The sequence below is a fragment of the Myotis nattereri genome (genome assembly GCF_964212035.1).
Source record: "Myotis nattereri genome assembly, chromosome: 1".
Lineage (NCBI taxonomy): Eukaryota > Metazoa > Chordata > Mammalia > Chiroptera > Vespertilionidae > Myotis > Myotis nattereri.
Window position 1 is genome coordinate 206673849 of NC_138075.1, and position 25155 is coordinate 206699003.

The 25155-nt window shown below is 37.5% G+C and overlaps 1 protein-coding gene across 1 annotated transcript in view; it reads left to right on the plus strand.

Annotated features, from left to right (window-relative positions):
* The window catches only part of PDS5A (PDS5 cohesin associated factor A), a 99333-nt gene extending 76516 nt beyond the window's left edge, over window positions 1-22817 (plus strand). Inside the window, exons 24-33 of the mRNA XM_081092885.1 lie at window positions 3677-3800; window positions 3944-4148; window positions 5343-5457; window positions 8225-8357; window positions 8860-8979; window positions 13346-13408; window positions 14380-14525; window positions 16794-16902; window positions 19753-20105; window positions 21652-22817. Coding sequence (XP_080949011.1) covers window positions 3677-3800; window positions 3944-4148; window positions 5343-5457; window positions 8225-8357; window positions 8860-8979; window positions 13346-13408; window positions 14380-14525; window positions 16794-16902; window positions 19753-20105; window positions 21652-21655 — 1372 coding nt within the window. The 3' untranslated portion in view covers window positions 21656-22817. The remainder of the gene's footprint in view (window positions 1-3676; window positions 3801-3943; window positions 4149-5342; window positions 5458-8224; window positions 8358-8859; window positions 8980-13345; window positions 13409-14379; window positions 14526-16793; window positions 16903-19752; window positions 20106-21651) is intronic.
* Window positions 22818-25155: the final 2338 nt, after the last annotated feature.

Genomic DNA, 25155 nt, shown 5'->3' on the forward strand with positions numbered 1-25155 from the left:
CTGCAAATGCAAAATAAATGTTTTCATTTCTACACATTTTTGCTTTTCAAATCTGTGAAATTACCATCTCTACTTTCTGTTCTTTCTAAGATGAAAATAAAACCCACAAGTTTTTATGATCCTAGCTTATTTCAAATTCTTGATATACTAGATTTCGAAAGCACTAACAGAAATAACTAAAGAATTCTACTGGTGATGCATCCTACTTTAAAACTGGTGTTAGAGGACAGATTTTATTATTCATTTATTCATAGAGTATTTATTGAGCACTCTCATATCAGGTACTGCTATGCTTTTTAAACATACAAAATCTCTCCCTCCAAGGAATATGCATTCTGGTGGAAGAGATAGGAAATGAGCATTTACAGTAGAGATGCTGAATGTTTTGATAAACTGAAGAAAATCATGAAAAATTACTTTTATCATAGAATAAGCCAAGGGCAGCTTTGTATGAACAGATTGAAGATTAGAGCTGAGTTAGGAATAATAAATTTTAAATTTAGGGAAACTATGTATAGTGCATGGCAAAGGCTTAATAAAAGGAGCTTCTACAAATCAATGATAAATAGGCAGGATCCCCAGAAGACTATGTATCAGTTTACCTTTAAAAATGTCTAACATGCCCTAGCCAATTTGGCTCAGTGGATAGAACCTCAGCCTGTGGTCTGGAGGGTTCTGGGTTCGATTCTGGTCAAGGGTACATGCCTGGGTTTCGGGCTTGATCCCCAATAGGGGGTATGCAGAAGGCAGCCGATCAATGATTCTCTCTCATCATTGATGTTTCTGTCTCTCTCTCCCTCTCCCTTCCTCTCTGAAATCAATAAAAATGGTTTTTTTTAAATGTTTAACATCACTAAATACGATTTAAACCTAAGTGATGCATCTTGTCTATTAGATCAGCAAAAGTATTTTATATATTTGTTTTAATTTCTATTTTATTGATTTCAAAGAGGGAGAGAAAGATAGAAACATCAATATGAGAGAGAATCATTGATTAGCTGCCTCCTACATGCCCACTACTGGGGATCAAGCCTGCAACCCTGGCTGTGCCCTGACCCAAATCAGACCGTGACCTATAGGTCAATGCTCAACTGCTGAGCCATGCCAGCTGGGCAAAAATATATATTTATTTTATTTTTTTAAATATATTTTATTGATTTTTTTTTTCTTTTTTTTTTAGAGAGAGGAAGGGAGAGGGATAGAGAGTTAGAAACATTGATGAGAGAGAAACATCGATCAGCTGCCTCCTGCACACTACCCCACTGGGGATGTGCCCACAACCAAGGTACATGCCCTTGACTGGAATTGAACCTGGGACCCCTCAGTTCACAGGCCGACGCTCTATCCACTGAGCCAAACCAGTTAGGGCTATCTATGTATTTTTAAAGCAGTAGTTCCATGGGATCAGGGAAATGGATTCCCTCATTATTCCAGTAAATATATATTGGCATAGTCTTGTCAGGATAGTTTGTCATTTTTTGTCTAGATTCTTAAAAATGTTATCCTTAGACTCTTTACGCTCATGAAATAGTAAAAGAATCATGCTCTTTCCACCATTTTTTATTATCACAAAAAAATAGGGGAGTGTTTAATTATAGAACACATATCATGCAATATTAGGTAGATTATAATTTGATATTACATACCTATGGTATAACTTGGGCTGTAGAATCAGAAACTTAATACAATTGTATAATCTGTTTACTAACTGTGAACTTAAATCACTTTTCTAAGCTTCAATTTCCTCATCTTATGGAATGAAAATTAAATGAGATCAAGCCTGTGAAGTGTTTCTCTTGCTGCCTCAGAAGCCAATTAATGGTCCCTCATTGTTACCAGTGCTCACTTTGACAGTTCTATTACCCAAAAGTGCCATGCTTTCTCTTCTTGTATGCTAAATCCGCAGTCGCCAACTGGTGGCCTGTGAAGTCCAGAAGGTTGGCGACTGCTACGCTAAAGAATAGTCCCTTATGAATTCTGACCAGATTTTCACATTTCCTATTGTCTTCAAAGCCATGCTATGTTTCGCATAGAAGTTGAGGTGAGAAGATCGTCCTTTCATCCCATTCAGTGTCACTTTTTACTATTTAGGATCGGGAGTAGGGAACCTTTTTTCTGCCATATTTATAGCATCATTCACAAGCAATACAAAATTATCAATTTAAAAATTAGCCTGCTGTCCTAAACAGTTTGGCTCAGCGGATAGAGCATCGGCCTGCGGACTGAAGGGTCCCAGGTTTGATTCCGGTCAAGGGCATGTACCTGGGTTGCAGGCACATCCCCAGTAGGGGGCATGCAAGAGGCAGCTGAATCGATCTTTCTCATCGATGTTTCTAACTCTGTATCCCTCTCCCTTCCTCTCTGTAAAAAATCAATAAAACATATTTTAAAAAAAAATAGCCTGCTATATTTGGTCAAACATTTCATGAACTCACACCTAATACCTTGGCAGGGCCAGACCAAATGATTTTGCAGGCCGTATACGGCCTGCAGGCCGGACGTTCCCCACCCCTGATTTAGGTGATAAAAAGTCGACTGAGTGAGAGTGCATGGACATCCCAGTTTCCCTTTTAAAACTGATGGTGCAAAAGAAAGTCTCCTCGGAGATTGGTACCCAAAATAGACTGGTTCTCATCTCCATATCCTTTCCTTTAAATTTTGTTGTTAATCCTCACCAGAAGATTTTTTTTCCAATGATTTGTTTCATTTTTTTTTAATTTCAGAGAGGGAGAGGGGGAGAGAGACAGAAACATCAATGATGAGAGAGGATCATTGATCGGCTGTCTCCTGCACACCCCCTACTGGGGATCTAGCCTGCAATCCAGGCATGTGCCCTTGACCAGAATCAAACCTGGGACCCTTCAGTCCCCAGGCCCGACGCTCTGTCCACTGAGCCAGACTGTCTCGGGCCCAATGATTTTTAGAGAAAGTGAAAGGGACTGAGGGAAAGAGAGAGAGAAACATCGATGTGAAAGAGACACATCGATTAGTTACCTCTCACATGCACCTGACCGGCCAGGGATCAAACCCAGGTATGTGCCCATGACCGGGAATCAGACCCTTGACCCTTCAGTGCTCAGGCCAATGTTCTAACCTCTGAGCCATGCCAGCGAGGGTGGTATCCTTTCCTTTTAGGTATTTGTCTAATACCTGCCCTTTTCTGGTACAAATCATTTCCTAATTTCTAGCCATTCATTTCATCAGACAATAGGCTTAAGATGGAATTCTATTAAACGTGTGTATACAAGCATGTGCATTTAAAAATTGTTGGAAATATGTTTTAAATAATAGGTAATTTTAATTTGGTGTTTTTTTATATCAGATTTTCTACAATGAACCTGTATTCCTCTTAAAATGAGAAGCGTAGTTCCTAATGTTCTTCTGAGAGCTGCAGTTAGTGTGGTTGTGATTGTGAGCAGAGTTTATTGGCTGTGTGGAGGATCTAAGCTAGACCATAACTAAAAATGAAAGCACATGAATATATTATCAGATAGTCTCAATGATTCGAGCCTTTTTATCTATATTGAGTTCAAGGACTCAAAGTAGCTTTCCCATATTTGTACATTGTCATTTTAAGCATAAATTGTGCTGGATACTTAATACTCAAAAAAGGGATCACAGTATTTTTATGAATGATAATGGTTATAGGAAATGTTTATTTCTTTTTTGTTTATAGTAAATCTGATATGTCTCGCTTGCGATTAGCTGCTGGTAGTGCCATAATGAAGCTTGCTCAGGAACCTTGTTACCATGAAATTATAACCCCAGAACAGTTTCAGCTCTGTGCACTTGTTATTAATGTAAGTAACCATCTTATTTTTGTCAGTTACTTAGCCTTCAAAGTTAAGTACATAGAAAGTATTCTGTGGATATAGATCCATTTACTGTGTGGATATGTGTATGAAAGAGATTGTATTTAAGTATTTCTGGTTTTGTGCTGTAGGATGAGTGCTACCAAGTAAGGCAGATATTTGCTCAGAAACTGCATAAGGCCCTTGTGAAGTTACTTCTTCCGTTGGAGTATATGGCGATTTTTGCCTTATGTGCCAAAGATCCTGTGAAGGAGAGAAGAGCACATGCACGGCAGTGTTTACTAAAGAATATCAGTATACGCAGGGAGTACATTAAGCAGAACCCCATGGCTACTGGTAAGTCACCGGGAAAGTTTCTAGTGTGCAAGCATATCCTGTCAATATGTCATTGGGGGGAGTAGTTTATATATTTCTATTGTAATTTATAATAACACTGGGATTTTTGTAGAATGCTCTCTTTGCAATTATGATGTACCTACAAACTAAAGTTCTGGTTTCTGAGTCCTCTATAGTGCATGATACTGTTTGAGGAAACTGCATTTTTCTTATGGGGTCAGCAGTATGGCTCAGTTAGAACACTTGGCTCAAATGTCAGTGTCAGTGAGTAAAGAATTACTCTAGCTTTGCCAGGGACCCTCTATATCAGGGGTGGGCAACCTTTTTGTGAGTGTGTGCCAAAACCAGCAAAATCTCTGACTCAAAATTCTTCTGCGTGCCAGCCCTAATTTTTTGAGAACACGTTACGCCTGCTTGATATCTCTTAAGGTGTACGTATGTGAAGAATCTTGAAGAAATAATAAAATTCATTTGAGCGACAAAAACACAGTATATGATGATGAAAAATACATTTATTTTTTAATGTATACATGTACACTGATAGTCCGACAGAAAACTTTATGACTCCGTTTGATATTATCAGTGGGACTTTTGCTGCTGCATCACTGATGACAGAGATTTTACATCAGGTTTATATTTCGTGACCTTCAGAGATATGCACGAGCTACTACTTTCATCCGTCAGGCTACTCCTATAACGAGACTTTACAAAATTCACCACTGAGAACAAAGATTCACAAGCGTATGTGGATGAAACCAAAACACTGGTCAGATCTAAGAAGGAAGGGAGAGTTAAGGCAGAGGCATAGAAATTGCTCTTCCCCTCTCTCGTCAATCCATGTCTTTGGTCTTTAAGATAACTTGTTATGTAAAATTATTTATTTATCTAAGATGCACCTACACTGAATTTATCTGAAAAATAAAGAAGTCGATATTAAGAAAAAAATTGTAAATGGAAGATTATAAGAGAGGGTTTTGCGTGCCAGCAAAAGTTACTGGCGTGCCATGTTTGGCACACGTGCCAGGGGTTGCCCACCCCTGCTCTATATCATCTAATTTATTCTTTTGGTTTATAACCTTTAAAATAGAAATAAAATATTTCAGTATTGGGATTTATGTTGCCTTTAATGTAGAATAACTGAGGGGGGTATAAAAGCTACCATTACTGTTGTTAATAATAATGTTTTCATTTTAGAGAAATTATTATCACTGTTGCCTGAATACGTAGTTCCATACATGATTCATCTGCTAGCCCATGATCCAGATTTTACAAGATCACAAGATGTTGATCAGCTTCGTGATATTAAAGAGTAAGTCATGTTGATTTTCATTAATTCTTAAAATTATTTTTACTTTTTAAAAAATGCTTAGCCCTAACCGGTTTGGCTCAGTGGATAAAGCGTTGGTCTGCGGACTCAAGGGTCCCAGATTTGATTCCGGTCAAGGGCATGTACCTTGGTTGTGGGCACATACCCAATAGGGAGTGTGCAGGAGGCAGCTGAATCGATGTTTCTCTCTCATCGATGTTTCTAACTCTCTATCCCTCTCTCTTCCTCTCTGCAAAAAAAAAAATCAATAAAATATATATTTAATAAATAAATAAAACAATTTGCTAAAAAAACAATGCTTAATTTTTTCTCTTACTATTCCCATTAGAAAAAAACACACTTTTATTCTAATAAAAGACTCTTAATTAACTCTTTTAATCCTTTATTTCCTACTTTAAGGATTAAAGGTGCAAAATAATTACAAGAACCAATTTAAATATATATTTAATAAAGAAATAAGACAGTTTACTAAAAAAAATTGTAAAAAATTTTGCAATTTTTACAAACTAGGCATATTGAGATAGTGCTACTGAGGCTATAGTATATCTTCATGAATAAAATAAATGAACTTTGGTGCCTAGTGGCTCCACCACTGAGCCACGCTGGCTGTGCTAGAATGAGTCTTTATGTGCCTCATGAAGCTCATATTTTCTCATTATTAGCTGTCTTTAATATTTTGGTGATTTAATTTTCCATTTTAATTTTATATTAGGATATTTCTATTAATCATTAGGGTTTTCTTTATATTTTTTAATTTAAATTCTTTATTGTTTAAAGTATTACATAAGTCTCCTTCCTCCCTCCCCATTGTATATTTTACTCTTATTATACTCAAGTATCAGAACTTTCCAAGAAGATACTTAATCCATTTAAGCAAAAATTGGTTCTTGTAATTATTTTGCACCTATTTTCACCTATTAAAGTAGACTTCAGAGTAATATCTTCCCCCTCCCCCAACCTCACACACAGTATCTTATAGAAGAACATTCCAGGAAATGAAGCTTCCTCCTTTGAATGCCATACTTTGACAGAATTTTTGCAGAGATTTTGTTGGTTTTGGCACACACTCACAAAAAGGTTGCCCACCCCTGATATAGAGGGTCCCTGGCAAAGCTAGAGTAATTCTTTACTCACTGACACTGACATTTGAGCAAAGTGTTCTAATTGAGCCATACTGCTGACCCCATAAGAAAAATGCAGTTTCCTCAAAGATCCTGCTTGAGCCAAACCAAGGGCAATGCATAGTACATTTATTCTACTATCAGCAAATTAAGTTTTTCGTGTAAATAAGTTTTCCAGCTAACTCAATCTGGTTGGTCTTTTATGTGCCTTTTATAGTTTTATGTTTTGTAATTTTTTCTGTTTATATTAATACATACTTCAGTTACTTAGTTTGACAACTTAGAAAGAAAGCCATGATTTAAAAATTTCTCTGCTTTAAACGATCTTTATTTTCAACCTCAAAAGATAATGCCTGAGAATATGTGTGAACATGCAAAATACTCTGTGGCAAAACTGGGGTAATACAAATGGGATTTGTTACACCAGGTACATATTGGTCTCTAGAGGAAAGACAGGCAAGTAAACGATCACAAAACACTGGTTCTAAGAGTATTCTTTATGTAAACCGGAATTTGGTATGTGATGCAGGGTGAAAGAGTGAGAGGTGGCCTAGGATTGTCTACAAATGGCCTCCAAGAAACTTTAAAGCGATACTTACTTTCTTTTCCATTGCTGGCTTTTGCTTTGTACTCTGTGTGTATGTGGGTTTTGTTTTTTTGTTTGTTTTTTAATATATGTTTTATTGATTTTTTTTTTTTACAGAGAGGGAGGGAGAGGGATAGAGAGTTAGAAACATTGATGAGAGAGAAACATTGATTAGCTGCCTCTTGCCACACCCGCTACTGGGGATGTGCCCGCAACCAAGGTACATGCCCTTGACCGGAATCGAACCTGGGACCCTTGAATCCGAAGGCCGACGTCCTATCCGCTGAGCCAAACTGGTTAGGGCTACTCTTTGTTTTTTTAATCCTCGCCTGAGGATATGTTTACTGGTTTTAGAGAGGGGAAGGGAGAGAGAAACATCAATGTGAGAGAGATATATTAGTTGCCTCCCATATGCACCCTGACCGAGGATGGAAGCCAAAACTTAGGTGTGTCCCCTGACTGGGAATCGAACCCAAGACCTTTCAGAATACAGGACAACACTAACCATTTGAGCCACACCAGTCAGGGTTAGAATGAGTCTTCCCCCCCTCCCCCCTCAAGAGGAAGGGAGAGGGAGAGAAATAGAAACCTTAGTGAGTGATGAGAGAGAACCATTCATTGATTGGCTGCCTCCTGCTCGCCCCACACTGTGAGGCATATGCCCTGACCGGGAATCAAACTGTGACCTCCTGGTTCATAGGTCAGTGCTCCACCACTGAGCCACGCTGGCTGAGCTAGAATGAGTCTTTATGTGCCTCATGAAACTGTCATATTTTCTCACTATTAGCTGTCTTTAATATTTTGGTGATTTAATTTTACATTTTAATTTAATATTAGGATATTTCTATTAGGGTTTTCTTTATATTTTTTTAATTTAAATTCTTTATTGTTTAAAGTATTACATAAGTCTCCCCCCCCCCCATTGTATATTTTACTCTTATTATATTCAAGTATCAGAACTTTCCAAGAAGATATTTAATCCATTTAAGCAAAAACACCTACATTTAGTCTCTGTAATAGGTGAATAATGTTTACCATTTAGGTGCCTATGGTTCATGCTTGAAGTTTTAATGACAAAGAATGAAAACAATAGCCATGCCTTTATGAAGAAGATGGCAGAGAACATCAAGTTAACAAAAGATGCCCAGTCTCCAGATGAATCCAAGACAAATGAAGTAAGATGTTGGTCCCGTAAGATGTCACAGGAAAAAAATACTATTGTCCCATTGTTTTTGCTATTACATAATACATTGATTACAGAATATACCAATATATACTTATAGTCAGTTTTTATTGTGTTTCGTTACTATTGAATTCTATTATTTGAGGCATGTTTATTACTCTGAAAAGACATTAAAACTTCTCCAGAGCAAGGGGATGAGAACTAATACATTTTACAAATGTACTGTCTGACAAACTTTTAGTGAGATTTACAAACAAGTAGATCTATTTTTTTCTGTTTCCTTTGGTTTACTTTGATTTGGTTTGTTTGCTGTTGTTAATGCATACTTGGCATTAACAGAGGACATTTAAATACAAATGCGGAATGTTCAAGGAATAAATAATAACCACACATTCTTCTTTTGATTCCATTTTATGCATTGGGTAGAATTGGTTCTTGTAATTGTTTTGCACTACTGAAAGCTATATATGACCTTTCTTTTTTTTTCTCCCTAGAAACTTTATACTGTATGTGATGTGGCTCTGTGTGTTATAAATAGTAAAAGTGCTTTGTGCAATGCAGACTCACCAAAGGATCCAGTACTTCCAATGAAATTTTTTACACAACCTGAAAAGGTAATTTTCTTTCCCTTCATTTTTCTACCGCACAAACTGATTTAAGATTCAGTTACCATCAACCCTAGTGGCAAATATTAGATTGTCTTGACTATAGAGTAAAAAATACCTCTGTGGGTTTATGAAGAAATGGGGGCTTGTCTTCCAGAGCCCTGAACAGTATCATTCTCACCTTACATGGTGGGAGAGTACAAATCCTGCTCAGTGGTGGTGTTCTTAAGTGAGCTTTCTGGATGTTTCTAGTATGTAATGTTTGCCACTGTGAAATACATTTATTTTATATACTGCATATATATGAAATAAAGAGTTAGAATTAATGGTACTGGTCTTGATAATTGATAACCCTGGATTCTAATCAACCACTTTTTAAAATACATTTTTATTGATTTCAGAGAGGAAGGGAGAGGGAGAGATAGAAACATCAATGATGAGAGAGAATCATTGATCGGCTGCCTTCTGCACGCCCTCTATAGGGATCAAGCCCGCAACCGTCATGTGCCCTATATATTTTTTTTAAATTAAATCTTTATTGTTCAGATTATTACACTGTTCTTTTTTTTCTCCCCATAGCTCCCCTCCATCCGTTTCCCACCCCACCCTCCCCCCTCCCCCCTCCCCCCCCCCACTGTCCTCATCCATAGGTGCACAATTTTTGTTCAGTCTCTTCCTGCATCCCCCACACCCCTTTCCCCCCAAGAATAGTCAGTCCACTCCCTTTTTTTGCCCCTGATTCGATTATAATCACCAGTTTATTCAGTTCATCAGATTGTTTATTAACTTGATTTTTAGATTCACTTGTTGATAGATGTGTATTTGTTGTTCATAATTTGTATCTGTACCTTTTTCTTCTTCTTCCTCTTCTTAAAGGATACCTTTCAGCGTTTCATATAATACTGGTTTAGTGGTGATGAACTCCTTTAGCTTTTTCTTATCTGTGAAGCTCTTTATCTGACCTTCAATTCTGAATGATAGCTTTGCTGGATAAAGTAATCTTGGTTGTAGGTTCTTGGCATTCATCACTTTGAATATTTCTTGCCACTCCCTTCTGGCCTGCATAGTTTCTGTTGAGAAATCAGCTGACAGTCATATGGGTACTCCCTTGTAGGTAACTGAGTTTCTTTCTCTTGCTGTTTTTAAGATTCTCTCTTTGTCTTTTGCTCTTGGCATTTTAATTATGATGTGTCTTGGTGTGGTCCTCTTTGGATTCCTTTTGTTTGGGGTTCTCTGAGCTTCCTGGACTTGCAAGTCTATTTCTTTCACCAGGTAGGGGAAGTTTTCTGTCATTATTTCTTCAAATAGGTTTTCAGTATCTTGCTCTCTCTTCTTCTGGCACCCCTATAATTCGGATGTTGGTATGCTTGAAGCTGTCCCAGAGGCTCCTTACACTATCTTCGTATTTTTGGATTCTTTTTTCATTTTGCTTTTCCGGTTGGGTGTTTTTTGCTTCTTTGTATTTCAAATCTTTGACTTGATTCTTGAGATCCTCTGGTCTGCTGTTGGGAGTCTGTATATTATTCTTTATTTCAGTCAGTGTATGCTTAATTTCTAGTTGGTCCTTTATCACAACCTCGAGGGTCTCATTAGATTTCTTGAGGGGCTCATTAAGTTTATCTGCGGTTTCTAGAAAATTCTTGAAAAACCTTAAAAGTGTGGTTTTGAATTCTGTATCCAGTAGTTTGCTTTCCTCCATTTCTGTCATTTGTGTCCTGTTTCTTTGTCTCCGCATTTTTTTATGCTTCGCTGTGTCGATAGAGTGGCTTTCTGTGCTAGGTGTCCTATAGGGCCCAGTGGCTCAGCCTTCCCCAATTACCTGAGGTAGACACTCTTGGTGCACCCCCTTGTGGGCTTTGTGCACAGTCTTGTTGTAGTTAAGCCTTGATTGTTGTAGGTAACACTGGGAGGGATTGACCTCCAGGCCAACTGGCTGTGAGAATCAGCTGTGTCTGCAGTGGGAGAACTTCTGTGCTGGAGACACCCCTCTGGGGCAAGACTTGCTTCAATGGGGCTTTGGTGCTCGCTGAGTCTGCCCCATGCGTGTGTCCTTTATGAATCCAAGGAGCTGCAATCTGGATGGTCCCACTCTGACCACCAGGCACACTGGCTCCTGGATCTCTAAGGAGGTGCTAATCTAGTCTCTGCCTGAGGCCATCCAGCAGGAGCCAGCTGTGATGCAATGCAAGTTGCCCAGGGGCCTTGGGCCAGCTGCAGTTTGTTAGGTAATTATCAGATTGCAAAGGGCCTGGCCTTTCATATGCAAAAGCCTCCATGGCTTGGACAGGGCGGGGTCTCAGGGGATCAACAGGGTGGAGCGAGCAGTTATGGCTGCTCTCAGTCCTGCCCTCAGAGGCCCTGCTTCTCAGTGTCCAGGCAGTCGCTGCAAGCACCCCGAGAGAAAGCTGCCCTCGAGTTCCAACTGATGCCAGACAGTCCAGTTTCTCCCGTATGAGTCTGGGTCCCCAGAGACTCGCCCAGAACTGGAGCTCAGAGCTTGAGACTCACTCCCGATTGAAAAAGACAACCACGTCCTCAGCTGCCAACCCTCTCCGCATGCACCTCTGTACCTCTGTATTTTACTTCCACACCACACCTCCTCTGAGTCTCGGTATGCTTTTCTCTTTCCTTCTAGTTGTAGAATTTCCACTCAGCCTTCCTGTGGTTCTGGATGATGTCCGTTCCATCTTTTAGTTGTATTTTTGAAGTGGTTGTGCTAAGCAGCAATCTCCGGTATTTACCTATGCCACCATCTTGGTTTCTCCCAGTCATGTGTCCTTGAGCAGAATCTAACCTGGGACCCCTCAGTCTGCAGGATGACGCTCCTATCCGCTGAGCCAAACCAAGGGCAATGCATAGTACATTTATTCTACTATCAGCAAATTAAGTTTTTCATGTAAATAAGTTTTCCAGCTAACTCAATCTCCTTTATGTTTCTCTAGCTAACTTTTTTTTTTAATATATTTTTATTAGTCATATCAAGGAGAGAAAGAATATTGAGTAGGGAATATTTTTCTTTTGACTGTATCCTTTAATAATGATTTAGTGTTAACATTCTTAAAAACTCTTTTAATCCTTTATTTCCTACTTTAAGGTGGTATTTTGAAGTTTGTTTAATTTTCCTGTGCTTTATAATTGGAAAAAATACAGCACTTAAAAATTTTTTTACACATTTTTAAACCTGAAGATAGACTTCAGAGTAATATCTTCCCCCGCCCCCAACCTCACACACAGTATTTTACAGAAGAACATTCTAGGAAATGAAGCTTCCTACTTTGAATGCCATACTTTGACAAAAAATTTTAATCAGATTTTCTTTAATGATTTAGTATTTGGCATTTATTGTTCCTGTTTTATTGGAATAATAAGGATTATAAAGTGCTTTGCCCTTTAATTGAATTTACAAATATTCTTAAGTGACCTCTTGAATTTAAATTTACTTTATTGTTGACCCAGAACTGTCATGACTGGAATAGTACCCAAATAGAATCTTCATACAGTAGTGATCCTGTTCTCAACAATTAAATTGTTTTCTCACTACACATAATTTTAATAGTTTTTTTAATTTGATATTTGAGACTTGGTGTTTTTTTTTCCTTCATAATAATAACTTGGTTTTTTTCTGTTTTCAGTAAACAACTTTCCTCATTTCCTTTTCTGATATGTTGCTTTTAATCTGGTATAATTGAAACACTGGAAAACTAGGCATATTGAGACAGTGCTAGTGAGGCTATAGCATATCTTCATGAATAAAATAAATGAACTTTTGTGCCTAGGCTTTGTAACATGTAATATAGCTCCATAAAGCCTTTGTGCAAGAATAAAAGAAAAAAGATACAGCTTTGCCTAGAACACATGTCAAAAGTGATTTCTTTATGGGCACATACAAGCTCGCTGCTCTTTCCTGTAACACTAGTATGAAGGTAAACATAATAAAAGAAAATGTGACTTTAATGAACTTCTTGATTGTAGTTAAGCATTTGTTTCTTCGACACCACTGTGGATTATTTGTGTGCTGTTCCCAGGATATTTATCAGAAAAGCATGGAAGTATCAAATTTGAGCTCTAGATACAATTTTCAGGAAAGTATTTTCAGTGTCCACATTTGTTTTAATTCATTTAATTATATTTTGATGGTATATTTACCTTTTTGATATGGACAAAATCAAAATATGAAAAAATGCAAGCGTTTCATCTTAAATATGATTTAAGTAATTTATCTCTGACATTTGCCTAAGTCTTATGTGCCATGGATTTAATTTTAAAGCTAGACTTATGGCATGGTGCATTAAATATGCTTTATTTGATTAATTGATATGTAAACACAAATGTAATGAAAATACACATGTTCACTTTGATTTTTTTTTTTTAATAGGATTTCTGTAATGACAAGAGTTATATTTCAGAAGAGACGAGAGTACTTCTGTTAACAGGAAAGGTATTATGTACTAGATAATTTGGGGATCTTTATTTCATGTATATATCACTTCTGATACTCTGAGATATAACCATTAACTGTCCCCCAGATTTTATAGTTTTTGATTCTTAGGGATCATGTTGTGGATAGTATCATCTAAAGCATTTGTTCTCTTGGGCTTTTATTTATTTATTTATTTTAATATATTTATTGATTTTAGAGATCAAGGGAGAAAGAGAGAAACTGATGAGAGAGACACATCGATCAGCTTCCTTCTGCCATCACCTCCCCCCTTTCTGGGGAATCAAGCCCGAAACCCCCAGGCATGTGCCCTGACTGGGAATCAAACCAGGGACCTCTTGGTTCATGCATCCGTGCTCAACCATTGAGACACACCAGCTGAGCTCTGGAGCTTTTATTGCCATGAACAACACTTTTGAATTACGATCATGTGTTCTCATCAGTCCTGATTCTAAAGTTTAGAATCCACAAAGCAGATTTTCCTGAAAAGTAGTATAATAAATTTAGATGTGTAAGATAAAGAGAAGAAATAATTTCAAAGTATTAATGAGTTAGACAGTTTATATTATATAAAAGTAATACGACCCCTAAAAGAGCAAATGTAAATATTTAATTTTCAATTAACACTATCTGAACTATTACTACATACCCTCAATAGTTTATTTGTAATACATTTTATTATGTCTTATTTATTATATTCACTGTGTTTTGGGGGCACTTTTATTTCAATTGAGCAATAAGAAATAATTAAATATTGCCTAATTATTAAGTACAGGTAATACTTGACTTGTAATTAATATATTCAAATAAACGTAGTTTCATAGACTTGTCTTTTCTAAGAAATTTAGGATAGACTTTATAAAAATAACAATAATTCCTTGGCTTAAGCTAAACAATATTTCTTACATGTGCCTAAATGTGTATGTATTCTTTTCAGTAAGGTATAAAATACCATGTATATTTCATTTTAGCCAAAACCTGCTGGAGTACTAGGTGCAGTAAACAAGCCTTTATCAGCAACGGGAAGGAAACCATATGTTAGGAGCACTGGAGCTGAGACTGGAAGCAACATTAATGTCAATTCAGAGCTAAACCCTTCAACAGGAAATCGGTCAAGGTAATTTTTTTCCCCATTTGTTTTTGTTTCACAACTTGATTTATCTTTCAATTTTTCCTAAAGCACTATATCATAAAAATAGCCTTTAGGAAATATTTTGGTACAAAATAATAGTGCTAAATTAGCACTAATGATGAAAATTTTGAGTGTACTATAGCATTCTAAGTATGTAGAAAAGTTAAATGGAAAGAACACAGGGTTTATAATATAATTAATTTACATGGAAATGTCTTCTATCTATATCTATATGTGAAATTTTAACATAGGAAAATATAATTCTTTTTTTCCGTTTTTAAAATTTATTTCATTGAGGGAGGGAGAGAGATAGAAACATCAATGATGAAAGAGAATCATTTGATTGACTGTCTCCTGCACACCCCACACTGGGGATCAAGCCCACAACCTGGGCATATGCCCTGACCAGGAACCAAACCATAACCTCCTGGTTCATAGGTCAACACTCAGTCACTGAGCTATTCCAGCCAGGCAAAAATATAATTCTTTTTTCTTTTTGTAAAATACATTTTATTGATTTTTACAGAAAGGAAGGGAGAGGGAGTTAGAAACATCAATGAGAAACATCAATCAGCTGCCTCCTGCACACCCCCAACTGGGGATGTGCCCGCAGCCAAGGTACATACATGCCCTTGACTGGAATCGAAACTGGGACCCTTCAGTCCGCCGGCTGATGCTCTACCCTAGTGGTTCTCAACCTTCTGGCCCTTTAAATACAGTTCCTCATGTTGTGACCCCCAACCATAAAATTATTTTTGTTTCTACTTCATAACTGTAATGTTGCTACTATTATGAATCGTAATGTAAATATCTGATATACAGGATGGTCTTAGGCAACCCCTGTGAAAGGGTCATTCGACCCACAAAGGGGTCACAACCCACAGGTTGAGAACTGCTGCTCTATCCACTGAGCCAAACCGATCAGGGCAAAAATATAGTTCTTAATCAAATTGAATTTATATGCATGAGTTGAGTAAAAATAACCTTTCCACTTATAAAAATATTCCGTTTATTTTAACACTAGAGGCCCGGTGCACGAATTCATGCACCAGTGGGGTCCCTCAGCCTGGCCTGATCAGGACTAATGAGAACATAAGATCTTTGGTTAATCTCTTCCCGCCCTCTTCCCTCCCCGATTCCCTCTGAGATTCATCAGTCTGTTCCATGTTTCCATGCCTGTGGTTTCCGCTCCTGCGTTGAGCATCTGCCCCCAGGTGTTCAGTGCGTATCGTAGCTACTGGCCAGTCTGCTGGTCGCTTAGGCTTTTATGTATATATAGATTGTTGGATAAGTTGTGGTAGTGTGGATGGTTTTTGAGAAATGAGTCCATTCATACATGTTGTCAGACTTTTGTGTGTACAGTCGGCCGGTTGCTTAGGCTTATATATAAATGTCAAACATGTGCTATTGTAGCTACTGCATAAGAATTTCCAGCTCACTCTTATCAACACTAAATATTGTGACTTTCAGAGATTTTGTTCTTAATTGTGAATTTTTTAAAAATATGTTTTTATTGCCGAAACCAGTTTGGCTCAGTGGATAGAGCGTCGGCCTGCAGACTGAAAGGTCCTAGGTTCGATTCCGGTCAAGGGCATGTACCTGGGTTGCGGGCACATCCCCAGTAGGAGATGTGCGGGAGGCGGCTGATCGATGTTTCTCTCTCATCGATGTTTCTAACTCTCTATCTCTCTCCCTTCCTCTCTGTGAAAAATCAATAAAATATATTTTAAAAAAATATGTTTTTATTGATTTCAGAGAGAAGTGAGAGAATTATCAATCGAACTCAAAATTATAGAATAAATTAATGTGAAATCTATGGTTTCCAGAGATGGTGGGGCTCAGTCACCTCCCCTGTGGCCTCTTGCAGCCTCCACCTTTGCAAAGCATTAAGAACACAGACTAGAGATAGCTATACTGGAGAATCTATCATTATATTTTTGTTTTGTTTCAGGATTTTTTACCCCCGAGAGATAGGCTTAGAATAGTTGTGTTGTTTTGTTTTTTTGACAACTAATCTTTCTCTCAGGTGGTTTTCGATAGTCATTTCTATCTTATATTAGTAAGATTAAATGGAAATCAGTAACCTTACTAATAAGAGACCAGTGAGTGGTCTGTAACCACAGATCTGAATCTTGCTAACATTGCTTCTTCTAAACCCGCCTGGACATTTGTTTCCTTATTGGTATGGTGAGAGAGCAAACTTTCTATTCATGTGGTGACATAAAGAAGCTTTGGTTTATTTTTCTTCCACAGGGAGCAGAGTTCAGAGGCAGCAGAAACTGGAGTTAGTGAAAATGAAGAGAACCCTGTGATGATTATTTCTGTCACACCTGCAAAGAATATTGACCCAGTAAAGAATAAGGTAAATTTTAAAATATAACAAGTAGATTTCTCTCATGAAGATCCTTATTATAAATTATAGGGGCAAGAAACCCACAGTCAAGAAGTTAATGTGTACTACATATCTCACATGTGTGTATACCACCCCTTGCTGCATTTAGTATGCTTCACTCTCCGACAATGATTCTACCCACATCCCCTGACTTCCTTTTATAGGAGTTTATGGGGCCGCCCATTGTGATAATGGTGTCCTTCTTCCACCCTCTCCCAGGCCTTGAAAGACTAGGATTTGACTGTTTAGGATCTAACTTTCAAAAGTTTATTAACTCCTGCTGGGTCACCCTTCCTGTGTATCTGTTTTACTTTTAAAAGTTAAATTTATGAATTAACTTTTTATAATGTGTTCGAGTTTTTGTTTAATAGCTGCAGTCTTTGTTGTTGACCTTTTAACTCTGGCACCCAGTTTTCTTAACAATTTTTTGGTAGGATAGAAAGGAGTATAATATTGTAGGATCATCAGACACACCTGAGTCTGAATCCTGGCTGTGTGTTTACTTGGGCAGATTGCTTGATTTCTAAACTTCCATTCAACCATAGAATGAAATTAATAACATTCCTCAGTAGGAACCACATGAAGATACTATTATTTTTCTTCACACAGATTATATTCTCTTTTTTTTTTTTAATATAGATTTTATTGATTTTTTACAGAGAGGAAAGGAGAGGGATAGAAAGTTAGAAACATTGATCAGCTGTCTCCTGCACACCCCCTACTGGGGATGTGCCTGCAACCAAGGCACGTGCCCTTGACCAGAATCAAACCTGGGACCCTTCGGTCTGCAGGCCAACACTCTATCCACTGAGCCAAACTGCTTAGGACCAGATTATATTCTTGATGTACTTATCTTTGTATTGCCCACCATGTATTTATGGTATTTATCAAATTTTTAGGAATTAATTTTGGGGACATAAAATAATGACTATACAGTTGTCCCATGGTAGCTGAATTTTTTCTGTCCAGATTCATAGTGGTTGGACATTTATATAGTTAACAAAGTAATCCCCCAAGGATATATTTTAGATCAGTCTCTCCTCCAAACCCTTGCCGTCTGCTGTATGACATTCACTATGTCAGTGGATTTAACCAATATAAGGAATCAGAAAGCAATAGATTTGAATATTGTTGGATCCTTGTATAGAATTAAACAGTCTTAATGTAAACAAATTTAGATGCAAAATTGCATGTTGCCACCGTCATTCAGTGAAACATACTTACAATAAATATTAAGAGGTAGTACAGGTACAAGTGTTTAGTCAAACAGCTATCCATGATCTTTCCAGCCTCATTGCAAAATTCTATATAAGATAAACTGGACATTGAATTCTAATTTCTGAGAGACTAAAATGATACGTTTTAATTGATTTATAATAATATATTGTTCCAAACCCTTATTTTAACTCTTTCACACTTTCAAAGAATGCTTTAACAAATGCACTGTAACCTGAGAAGATGGATTGGTTATATTTTGACAAAAGCCCAATAGATAGCCTCCTTATCAGGTCTCCCGTAAGTTGATAGGGTCATTTCTTCTTAGGGTCTGGTCCTCAGTCTTGTAGGCTCAAAAAACTATACTGTTAGTATGCTAAAAGGAGGTAAAGATCTACGGGAGTGTTTCTTGCTTGCCAGTTTCTCAAAGAGATTGATGCATAAACCAGTTTTTTAGTTATGTATATAAAAATTATTCAGCAGGCTGAATATGCATGGTTATACCTCAGCACATTCTCTCCTGATGTTTTCCTTGTGAGAGGAATCAGATTGTAATATGAAGGATGAATAAGGGAGTTGGTTAAAAGAAGAACGAAGACACATCGCTGGATTCAGGCGAGCAGCACTGCCAGCGCCATCCTTTGGGAATCTTCTCAGTTGTTGTTGTTAATCCTTACCCAAGGGTAATTTTTCCATTGGTTTTTAGAGAGGAGAAGGGAGGATGGAAGGGGGAGAACGAGGGAGAGATACATATGGATTGGTTGTCTCCAGCATGTCCCTGATGGGGCCAGGGATGGAACCTGCAACCCAGGTACATGCCTTTGACCTGGAATTGAACCTGTGATCTGGGTGCATGGGCCAACACTGGCCACACTGGCCAGGGCAGGAACCTTTTTCTTCATACCTGTAGCTAACCAACTGGTTTCCTCTTCATTTGGCTTTTCCATGAGTTTTTTATACATATGCACATGTTCATAATGTTCATGCATGTGTGAATATGCTAATGTGTGATTTTTAATGCAGTCTTTTTTCCCCCTTTTAAACAGCCTTATCTCTGTTCATTTTTTCCCTTTACAATGTTATTTTCACTTATTATTTTGTGTGTGTGTGAACATAAATATTGTCTTTCCCCGCTTTTCCCACTACAAACAGTGTGGCATTAAATACTTGTGGTTTTATTTCTATGGGCTAGGTTCTTAGAGAGGGTTGCTGGGTCAAGAGTAAATATTACAGATTTTAGATATTTCCATATTGCTTTCATGAAAAATTGGAACACTTAGGTCATTTTAAAGAAAGCTTATTGGACCAAATCCAGGAGCTCTTTGCTTTCCTGGGGAGTATAAGATTAAAAAAAAGAGAGAAGAAATTTTTGAACATTTGACATTTCTACCAGCAGGGTATGTGAGTACGTTTTTCTCTACATACCCACCAACAAAGGTTTTGCAGTTCTGAATTTTTTTCATTTTCCTATATCAAAACTAATGCCCAACTGTTATTTTAATTTGCATTTCTCTCACCACCAGTATTTTTGTTGAACACTTGCATGTGTTCTGTGAGTTGCCTGTTCATATGTGCTCATTATCGAATTGTCTTGTGCTCTTTTAGGAGATTAATTCTGATCAGGCTACCCAGGGCAACATCAGCAGTGACCGAGGAAAGAAAAGAACAGTCACAGCCGCTGGTGCAGAGAATATCCAACAAAAAACAGATGAGGAAGTAGATGAATCGGGACCACCTGCCCCTTCAAAGCCCAAGAGAGGACGTCGACCCAAGTCTGAATCTCAGGGCAATGCAACCAAAACTGATGATGCCAGTAAACCTCTTGGCAAGGGAAGGAAGAGAGCCGCGGGCAGCCAGGAAGGCCCCGGCGGCCTGGAAGCAGGTAACGCCAAAGCACCCAAACTGCAGGACGGAGCCAAAAAGGCAGCGCCAGCAGAGAGACAGATTGACCTGCAAAGGTAACGCACATTGTTCTTCCTGAACTTGTCCTTGTGCTTAGTAGGTGTCAGTCACCCCCAAACACTTGGCATTGAGGAGTGAACACAGCCCTTGGCTTCCTGAGTAGGTTATGATGGCATTTGTTTTGATTTCATAACCTCCAGGACATCATTTTGAAAAGATTTCCTTTTTCCCTTTGGTTCAGTTTTAATTAGGATATGGTATTTTGATATTTCTATATATCAAGAACAGTATCATCTTTTGTTTGGTGTCCTTAACATACTTGCACAGGATTTACTTAAAATAAATAGCTACCTTTTAGATATAAAAGTCCCAGAATGGAGAAAGTAATAGTCTTGACACATGAACAAGGTATATTCCTACTTTTTAATTCCTCTTGTTAGAGTTAATTTTAATATAAATCAACAACTTAACCTCTTCCCCACCTGCCCCAATGAAACAACCTCACAGGCTGCTCATCTTTGATCGCTCAAAGATGATTCCTACTTATATAATTTATTTACTGACTCCAGAATGGATATTTTATCTCACCAAACATGGATTATCTGTACAGAAATTTACTGGCAGATTCTTACTACTTAATCTGGGAGTTGATGCTGAGCGTTTTACGTTGTCACCTTAATTAGAATTTTTAGATCCCTTTGGATTTTTATAGTAAATGTGTTCCCTTAGCTACTTACTGTGTGTGTGTTCATGTGTATGTTCCAGTAAATGTTACTGTTTATATTTTGGGCTGCATTTGGTATTGTTAACTTATGAGAAAATCCCTTGAATTCACTCTATACATCTATAAAAATCAGCCATTTGTATAGTATGGTCAAGAAACAATATCTGTCTGTGTAGTGATGGGGCTATAAGTAAAAAACTCCCTTATTTTTCTCTCCCAAGTTTGAAGTTGTTGAGGAGACACAGTCTTAATACTGAGCTGGCTGATTTCAAGTGCGGAATTGCACCGGCCAGGTGGCTACTAATGCCTTGCCCTTGAATTGGACAACTGCAGGCAGACCAAAATCACGATCTGGGAGCAGAAGAGAACACGTCCAGATGAGGCCAAGCCCTGTGTGTCCTCCCTCCCTCACCTATTAGATGGGCCCTCCAGAAGCATGGGAGATTCTGCTAACTTAACAGAATTAAGCTAAATTTTCTCCTTGTTCTTTGAGTACGCTACAATGTAGTTGTTTACCCAGTTCAGGAATCAAAACTTATTCTGCTGCTTATAATTTATTTTGCCATAGTATCCAGTAATTTTCTTCCATAACAATATCATTTTGAAAGTATTAATTTAAAATGACAATTATTTCAAATAACAGCTCCTATTTTATTGTTGTAAGCATATCGGACATTGGGTAGCAGCACTTAATAGTTGAAAAACGTCTTCATTGGCATTTTGTTTTTTAGAGTTAGGGAAATATTTCTTAAACCAAGTAAAGTCTCAGGTGAAAAATATATATTTTCAGGTTTTAGCTTATAACTATAGAAATGAAATAATTCCAGTTTATTTTCATGTTGACATATTTTCTAACGTTGCTTTCGTCTGTCCCCAAGGTAAAAGAAAACTCATTTGCAAAGGGAGAAAATGAAGGCCAAACAGAAGTAGCTTCAACTTCTGCAAAAAATTGAATTCAAAGTGTCCCTGAACAGAAAACGAACTTCAGACACACTCTCTGCCTTGAAAACTGAAAGAAACTATTACTTCCTTTTCTCATGACCACAGCCCTCTGGTGGAATGTACAGCAGAAACTCTTGAGAGAGAGAGAGGCTAAAAGCAACTCTGTTCTTCAAACCCCCCCTCCCCCGACTTTTCTTATGAAAAGTCAATAATTAAGCAAATTGCTTAACACTTGGTTCCAGTTCCTGCATATCTGGAGTTTAAAGGCGTAAATACACCATTAATTTACATGCTGCATATTTTTATGTTAAAGAAAGTAACAGGATGTCCTTACACAGACACTGAAAAATTCATCAATTTTAGAGCCAGGAATTCCCGCGTCACACAAGAAAAAAGTAGAAGCCTACTGAATTTAATTTTTTAGAGGAAAAGAGATCAGATGAAATATTTGTTTTTCCTTTTGGAAACTTTTATGTATAATTCTTTCTGCCTGCCTACTTTTCTGCAAAAATGAGATGTACAGATTTCAGTTCCCTGCTATGAAAAGTGATGTGGTGGCAATTTTATAAATGTTGATTTCTGATTTTTATCAGAATGAGAAAATAATTAAAATTATTAATTCATATCACTTCATATTTTGATTTCCCCCCCTCCATTTTAGTTTAATATAATTTGCAATAAATGTACATATTATTGTTTCATAAAGCATATCATTTTAAAGTGGTTTTTACTCCTATGATTATGTTGGAATATTTGAAATTTTAAAGGAGTAAAGACTGTCCAGCATTTGGTTTTATAATGTTTGTCACCATATTTTTATTGATGTAAAAAAAAGTCAGTTTTTTAAACAGTTGGGGTTGGGCGGCTCTGTGAGGAAGCTGGAGGTGTGGGATGCTGTTGACCTCCAGCATTGTGCTATTGGGAAAGAAGTGTGTTGCTTTTGTTGGGCAGTCTGGGCTCCATTTTAATGTTTATTTCAGAAAACAACTGTTGCATCGATATATTGTTTCTTGGTATTGTTCAGCATAGGTAATGTGTGCACGTCTGTGTACACATAATCATATTTAAGTTTTTTGCATAAAATAAATGCTTCTAGATGTCATACGGTAGTCTTTTTTAATCTTTTTATCATATGTTGTGAAATTTTTTTATGTGAAAGGGCTAAAGTCATTAAAAAACATGATTATAGTCAACTCTCCATTATCTATATAAAATAGTGACTATGCCTCAGGTTTTGAATCTTGTAGTAATCATAAACTTAAAACAAAATAATGAAGGCATATTATAAGCGATAAATCAGGAGCGACTAAAATCTTGTCCTTTCTCACACTCAGAGGTGGAGCCTGCCCCTTCTCCACATGAGGCTCCTTCCCAAAGCCCTTGCTGAATGTGTTCACCCAGGTTCCTCACATCCCCAGCGTGGTTAGAGAACGTAAACAATTCTGTGTGCTCTAACATGGTCTTGATAGGCTATGGCCTACAGGGGGTGTAAAACAGTGAACGTGAGCTGTGTACCAAAAGGATGATTATGTTAAATGTGAAATTTACTTGTAGTAAATGTCACTTATGTTCTAATAGATAATCAAGAGTTGGCTGTATATTGACTGAGTGAAAGATGGGTAATTCTTTTAAATATGCATATACACACATTTAGGTATCAGATGATGGTTAGGGAACAATGGATGCCAGTGATAGAAAAATATCTTAAGAGGGCAGAAAAAGCCCTACTCTTCCTTATTGCCTCTTTTTATAACCCTTTAGATGTAACGTATAAAATATTGCCTCCAACACGCTGAAAAATATCTATGCATAAGCATCAGAGAAGTCCCTCAAGCAATCAGTGGGCGTGTTCTGTTTAGAAAGACTTTAAAGTTCTCTTAGCATCAGACAGCTTGATTCTTAACACCATGAATTTGTCACCAATGAAAAGCACACTGGGTAGGGACCTCCTTTCTCTCCACTCCTTTCGTTAAGTGGTTCAGCATCACAGCTGACTAGATCACCTAGTGTTGTCCTATTGAATAATGAAGCATTTGCATCAGCTCTGCCTGCATAGATTTTTGAAGGAGAGGAGTTAATGGAAAGGATCTGGTCCACAAACAAGCACGTAATACCCTGATTTGTAATATGCAAGTGTCTGGCACTAAGGGAAGGGACAGTGGGATGGTAGGGATGGAGCTGGTGGAGAGGGACTTGTGTAAGGGAAGTTGGTCAGTTTTCCTTCGAAAAAGGAAAAAGTAAAATCCCTTAGGAATTTGGTATTTACATCTCAGAGAAATACAACACAAAGTGCAGACTTATATTTGAGAATTAATGTTAATTAACCCTTTGTGTCTAGTTTGAAGCTTCTTGTATTTGTCTAAAACTACAAGCCAGAATTTTGTATCTCCTTTGATAAAAAGTGTGTATAATGTAAAGTAGTTTTGCATATTATTGTGCTGCACATGGGCCGAATTTTTAAAATTTTTTTAAAGACTTGAAGCAGAACCTTGTTATTTGTGTAAATGACACATGTAAAATCCTACCATAAAGTGATAAAAAATATGCATTGTTTCAAATAAAATCAAGAAATGCAGCATTATATAGTAGTGTGGAACCCTGAATATTCATGTATTTCCTGGTATGTTACAAGCTGGTGAAATGTCTGTGTATTTTCTGTTTAGATTCTGGAGTCTACAGATCTTCCTCAGAAATTAAATGCCACCTTCAGACTTCCTACAGTGACTGAAGGAGAGCATAATAGGTGATAAATTCTGATTAACATTTGGGAAATTTTAGAAGTTGCTTTTAACCTAAGAACTTAAAAGTGGCCTTTCGTGTGTACTATGTGTGATACATCTACTTATTGTAACTTCCAGACATGCTTATTTAGTTAAAAGCTACTTCATGGAGAACAAGTAGATTACATAAATGTGTCTGGAATAAGAGGTGAATAGAATGAGAAGCTATTCTGCCTGCTCCCGTATTTTACCCTCAATGGGACTATGATGCCACACCTTGATACTTATATTGATTGTCAAGACTTTTCTGTCTTCACTTTCACATGGATAAACTATCAATAGAAACCACTGGAGACCAAGAAGTCTCCAGCAGTCTGACAAGGAGCTTTGCAACCTGCCTAGATAGTAATAGTGGCATTGCCTACAAGTCAAAAGTGCTGCAAGCCAGCGACAGTGTAGAGCAGTGATGGCGAACCTTTTGAGCTCGGCGTGCGAGCATTTTGAAAAACCCTAACTTAACTCTGGTGCCGTGTCACATATAGAAATTTTTTGATATTTGCAACCATAGTAAAAGACTTATATTTTTGATATTTATTTTATATATTTAAATGCCATTTAACAAAGAAAAATCAACCAAAAAACTGAGTTCGCATGTCATCTCTGACACGCGTTCGCCATCACTGGTGTAGAGCAATGGAATGAGCATGCGTAATCACGCAC